This window comes from Vidua macroura, chromosome 2 (genome assembly GCF_024509145.1).
Source record: "Vidua macroura isolate BioBank_ID:100142 chromosome 2, ASM2450914v1, whole genome shotgun sequence".
Taxonomy (NCBI): domain Eukaryota; kingdom Metazoa; phylum Chordata; class Aves; order Passeriformes; family Viduidae; genus Vidua; species Vidua macroura.
The window spans coordinates 98,596,051-98,602,309 of NC_071572.1; the positions used below are offsets into that span (position 1 = coordinate 98,596,051).

The 6,259-nt window shown below is 41.9% G+C and overlaps 1 protein-coding gene across 1 annotated transcript; it reads left to right on the plus strand.

Annotated features, from left to right (window-relative positions):
- The first annotated feature begins 1,251 nt into the window (after positions 1-1,251).
- On the plus strand, positions 1,252-5,604 carry C2H13orf42 (chromosome 2 C13orf42 homolog). Its single transcript, XM_053969816.1, has 3 exons — positions 1,252-1,665; positions 4,379-4,526; positions 5,372-5,604. The coding sequence occupies exons 1-3, from the start codon at positions 1,252-1,254 to the stop codon at positions 5,602-5,604; spliced, it is 795 nt and encodes a 264-aa protein (XP_053825791.1).
- Positions 5,605-6,259: the final 655 nt, after the last annotated feature.

A 6,259-nucleotide genomic window follows, 5' to 3' on the forward strand; every position in this document is an offset into this window, starting at 1 on the left:
TCCCAAAGCAATAGGCACAAATTTATGTGCCAAGCTACCTTTTCTGTTGAGAACCTATAATCTTTGGATACTTAAGCCTTCAGTTGGCACTTCCAGAGGCATTAGAAGAAATTTGCTCAGTGATGTTTGCAGGGTGATATCTATTTGATTTAAAAATAATTGTTTTTCCTCAAGCAGTCAATGCTTGGGCAGGATCACTTATCAAAACTCTTTTGAACAAACTCTTTTGAAAACTCTTTGGGGCATCTCTGCTTGCTTTTAAATCGTTGTTGATTGCCTCAGTTCACTATCTGCTTATCTCCAAAGCATACATCATGTGGACGCATAGTCACAAATACTAGCCATGCCTCGAGTATGCCAATAATAGTCAAAGCTTCTCAGTACTTTCAGCCAAAAATCAATCATCAAACCTGCTGTATTAAATATTCTTGGACCAATCTAGGAGGACAACTAATGTGGAAAGATACAAATTCTTAGGTTTCTGTCTGCAATATTTTGCCAGAGGAGTACTTTGGAAGAGTGTTTTATTTTACAGCATCCCTTACACAGGGCAGCTTTGTATTGAGTGTAACAGAGCCTGACATCTGAATCCACTTGGTTCGTGGCAGTGCTGTGGTATCAGGTTGCTGAAGCCATCTCCTGGTTACTGCCGGGTGAAGCCCAGAGCGACTTCTTTCAGCAACTGGACTCCACTCGACAGAAACTATTCTTCTCCACCCAGACTTTCGCCCCCGTGGAGGCCGATTCCTGCCGGCTCTTCCCGAGCACCGCCCGCGGCGGCCGGCGGGTGCTCGGTGGCGGCCGGGAGCGATCAGCACCACGGCCAGCGCCCCTCGGCCGCCCGCAATCGGCGCCCGGGGGAACCCAGGAGCGCACAGGAATCGTGGGAGAGGGAAGTCCTGCCTCCGTGCTGATGCTTTTTATGGGGACCAGACGCCAAACAAAAGGTCGAAGCATGATATTTGACCTCCTCAACTATATTTTAAACCGAGGAAAGGACAAAGCTCTTTCACAGACACAAATGGAATAGAAAAGACATTTCTGTGTTTCCATCATGCTTCTCACAATGTTAGACTGAAAGCAATTGGTGCAGGTTAGGTTGCAGCATAGGTTTATTTTTTCTCCCTATTACAGTAAGTGGCAATTTTTTTTGTCTGCTGAGGGCAAAGGTAACTGCTGCTGATTGCCAGATCTAGTGTTAAGTTAAGGAGCTGAAAGAGAAAAAGTATAAAGGGGAGGAAGTGACACATTATGTTCAAAAAGATCCATTCTATATTTCACCCCAACTCCCAGCGAAGAAACGTGACAGATGACATCCCTTACAGTGATGGCGCTGGTTCTGCAGTGAGACTGATCCGCAGCACTTCTATGTATGTCCTTGGAGGTGAGCAGGAAAAAGTTAGTGAACCACTAAAAAAGTGCAGAAGTACAACCAGCATCGACTCTTGCTTTCAGCCAAAAGAGGAAGACAGAGACTGGATGTACTCTAAGACTCAGGACTGCTTGAAGTACCTACAGGATTTGCTAGCCTTGAGGAAAAAATATCTTGAAAACATCAATAACTTGAAATCCATGCATATGGCTGCAGATTCTCCAGCATCCACAAGATCATCCAAAACTGGAAAAAAGTCATTTCTTCCACTTCCTTCCAAAGAGTCTTCTAAGGTAATTTCCAAGAACTTTTGCCATGTACTTAGTCTTAAGCAACAAAATCATTGTAGCTATATCACCTATATTGATTTTCTGCTTTATTGCTTTCAGCCAGTTGTCATTTTACTTTTGCATTATTTGAAATGTTGCTAAATACCTTAAGATTCTTTCTAAGTAGTGTAAAATTAGGAATGAATGGCTGGTCATAGAAAGAAATGTGTATGTCTGTGTCTGAGGGGGGGAAATGTTGGGAGAGAGAAAGTAGGAAAAAGTTATGAGAGTATGGAAAACGTTATGAAAGAGCAAGCTCTGACATTCTACTTATGTACCATGGAGTCCTTCTCTATGATTATTTATAGCTGTTAATGACTGACAAATGCAGTAATCCCTGGATTTCCTGGCAGTCTTCTTATTGACAAAATTACTTACACAAAATAATTATAAATTCACTGAAACAAGGAGGATTTTTTTTTTTCTGAGTGGTCAGTTAACATGTTAGTGCTACATTTAGAATCAGTGCAACCTCTACTGGTAGGATGTGGGGCATGAGGAATTCTTAAGGTTTCCTTTCTCTGTTCTTGAGTAAGTTGGTCGGTCATTTATAAATAGTGTAATTCTTCACCCTTTACTGTAATTATAATACAAAAATAAAGCTGGAATATCATCTGTGGTGCAGATTATTTTATGGTGCTGATGTATCCTAGTATTAAAAGTTTTATAGGTTAGCATGTCAGTAGACAGTTCAGTGGTTACTTTGACTCTAGTCTTGGTTCAGTGAGGACAAAACAAAGGACTGCAGCAAATGGGATGATCTGTTTAGGTAACATGACTGCAAACAAGACTTCAACAGGAGACCTGCAGGTTATCCAATGCAGCTTTTAAGCTGGATAATGATGGGGATGGTGGGAAGAAGGGATGTAGGGCTGAAATTTAAAGTCAGGCCAGACCGTGACTTTAAATAATGTTGCTGCCATATTTAGATGTTCTGTCACAGCAGAATGTCAGAATGGTTTGTGAACTTCTGAGATGTGCTGCTGAAACTACTGCTTAAAACACCAAAAGCTTAACTTGTTTGTTGGCAAACAATTGGATCTCCCACAGTCTGAGGCTAAGAATGGTGTCATCGGACTTTGGCCAGCTAGCCCCTGTGTATGAACAGTCCTGGTAGTGACTGGCATGCTCACTCCATCACCCATCCCCTTGGAAACAGACAGGCACATCAGCAGGATATTCTTGCCAACACAAATGGCAGGGTTACAGCCGCACACCCCAGGCTTTGTAAAAATCAGGGAGAGGTCAAGAAGACTTTTACAAGATTCAGACTATTCTTCTTCTTAACTACACATTTTATGTTCACAGATTGCAAGGTTTGTGTTATCACCAGGTTTGAATGGTTTTGTCCCAAGCTACCTGTTCTTTTTAAATTGCCTGTCAGTGGAAATTCAGTTCTTTCTCTAACTTGCTGCATGATTTATAGGAAGGTAATTTGTCCAGACAAACCTGTCCTCATGGGAGTTTTGATCCAAAGATTCCTGGGTTCTGGACTACAGACTGGCCATGGATTCAAAATGTGCCACTTGTGTCCAGTGGAAGAAAAGAATAGTGAGGTGGGTCAGATGCTGAGAGCACATAGGCATGTCTTTAAAATGCCTTTTAACCAATAAGGGCTTAGTCATAATAGCAGTCACTATTTCCAGTAGATGTGTGGTAGCAGCTATCTTTTAACACTTCTGAGGATGTCAATCAACCCATAATGTCAGGAGGGGAACCAGCTAGTTCATCTCTCTGCCTCCACAGAACAGGGAACAGGCTGGTCCTTCAGAGGTGTGATATGTCACGTATCCTTTTCTCTCACTGAAACCCAGGGTAGCAATTTTCTGAGCTGGTATTGCAGCCTGACAGTATACCTGACTTGGACTAGCAAGGAAAATATATGTCCCTTCATTAGGTAGAGCCTGGCAGGAATTATTCATCCCATATGTACCTTCAGAATCCCTAACCCAGGTTTTATGACTGCTTCAGCATTTACAGATAGGCATTTCCTTTTTCATCAAGACAGGCTCCTAATTTTATGCTGTGTGGCTTTCCTGTGGGAATTAGCACAGTGTTGAATGACTCATATTTTAGCGCACACCATCCTTTTTAATTTCAAAAAGACTTCAGCAATTTAGATCTGGATGAATTTCACCTAACCTAGGCATTTTAATAAGATGCTTAAATTAGTAACAAAGTTACCCCTCAAACCCTTTTCAGCTGAGAGAAAGAGCTGCCTGCAGAGGAGGGTGCAGCCTACTTAAGGCCTGACTCATCTTCTGAAGGTACTGGAGCCCAGCATTAATTACAGAAGGAGCCCTGCATGACTACATTTCTAATGTGTGTCTCCTTAGGAGCCTAGTGCTAGGCAGAATAAATTTGGCCACAAAGCCCAGCTGTCACCTAGCCACCCCATTATATGGCCTGGTACATGGATTCTGAGGGATTTCTTAACACCTGGCCACTACTGCCCAAGTGGAAGAAACTTGCTGTTGAACATGCAACAGGATGGATATTTGTTAGACTGCTGCCTTGTTTTCTTTGATTTCTACACTGTGGAGTAGTCTGGACCCATGTTTCTTTTCTGACAGCCTGAAGTGTGGCATCAAATACGTCTTTTGAAAGAAGTTTGCTCACTAAGAAATCTTTGTGCCCAACCCTTGGCTAACTTTTTTCTCCTTTGTCTGATCAACAGGCGTCCATGGAAACAAAAGGCCCACAATCCAGTTCAGATGTAAGAGAAGCAATAGCTTTCTTTGACTCAGTCATTGCAGACCTGGATTCAGAGAGATGGCGGAGAGTTCCTGGCATGGATCTGCCAAATGTGGATGTCGATTTTGATGGTGCAGTATAAACCAGCCAAATATGATGGGTTTTGGGGTGCAGAGGGTAGAGGAAGGAACAGCATTGTGACATCACATTTGTTTAATTAATTTATTTAATGAATCAGTTGTCCTCTAGTTCTGCTTCCCAAATCTAGGACCATTACATGCAATATGTGAAATTAGAGTAATACGTCACTTGTTCCCTGTTGAATGGGTGCAACTATTTTATGTGCAGTCATTACATGGCAAACGTAGCACGTGCAGGGTTAGAATAGTGCTTGCCTTCTGCTCAGGGCTGAACTCCACCCTTGCATATCTACCTCAGGCTGTCTTTGGACAACTATAGAAAGTATAAATGTATTTCTTCTTCTTCTTTTTTTTTTTTTTTTTTTTTTTTTTTTTTTGAGCAATGACTGGGTGACTCCTTTACAACTATCAAAAAAGAAGTCATTTGGTGATAAAGCAAAATAACTGGAAATTTCCATCAGAAAGGATGGGGTTGCCCAAAGAAATGAAGATGTCGCAGTCTAAAGTCATCATCTCTCCTGTATAATCAGCAGAGGGATTTAGATATTTCTCACCTTCGCTTCAGGCTGAGGTGAATAGCTGAAGCAGGTCATTTTAGCAGTACCCAAGGAGTGTATTTGAAGGGACTAGCTCTCATATACATATTTATGCTGCAGGTATTGAAATTCTAGATAAAATGAATCCTATCTCAAGTGATATACTGCAGTGAAACAAGGTTTGTCTCTTGATTTTACCTCCAGGAAGGACCCAGCAAGCACCCTTGCTGTGTTCCCTCACTGTGCAGATAAGAATGTCACTGACAAACTGTTAATCCCAGATTATCTTCTGTCTTTCAGTTGCTACCAGTACGAGTGAACACAGTTTGCATTCAAACTGGATCCTTCGTGCTCCTCGGAGATACTCACAAGATACTGCCCAAGCAGCTAAGCAATCTCAAAGAAACAGTCAGCGGAGAACCACTGGCTCTAGGAAAAGGTTGGAAAGGCATCCCATGTACCTGCCCAAAGCTGTGGAAGGGGCATACAGCACTTTAAAATTTAAACCTAAAACACGCAAGAAAGAATGTTGAAAGGAGAATGTTCCCTTTTCACTTGAAGACAGAATGTATGAAATAGAGCATGTAAGACCTGATTTTTTTTTTACCACTGATCCATCATTTTTAAGCCATGGCTATTCCAATGCTGGACTCATATGAGGGTTTAACTCATCAAATTTTCTGTGCCTAACAATACTGCTTTGTCATTCAGCTTGGGGGGGAACTCCAGCTTGACAAGCCTTTTTTTCTAGTGCTGTTACAGAAAGCAGTGATTCAGAGATTGCCTGGTGCAGTAATTTTTTCTTCTGACTCCAGTACTGCAAAGCAGTTCAAGGAATTCAGCAAATATGTTGGAGTTTTTGCAGCAGTGTTTCCAATGTCAGAGCAGTGAAGCATAATTTTCTCCTTCTGTTGCTTGTGAAAATTTGTATGTGCCATCATTGACTCTGTGTTCTGAGAGTATACAGCAGCACCGAGATACACTCAGTCTGCAGCATGAGCAGAAAAACGCTGGATCGTGGGAATCAGCATTAGAAACTTGTGTTTGGGGGAATAGTGTGCTCCAGTATGTTTTGTACTCTGCTTGGTATTGGAAATGGTTCTGTTGTTGGATACATCAAAATACTCACTGCACACAAAAATGTGTGCAACTTTTTTCATATGGTTACACCACGTGCTAGTTTTCATC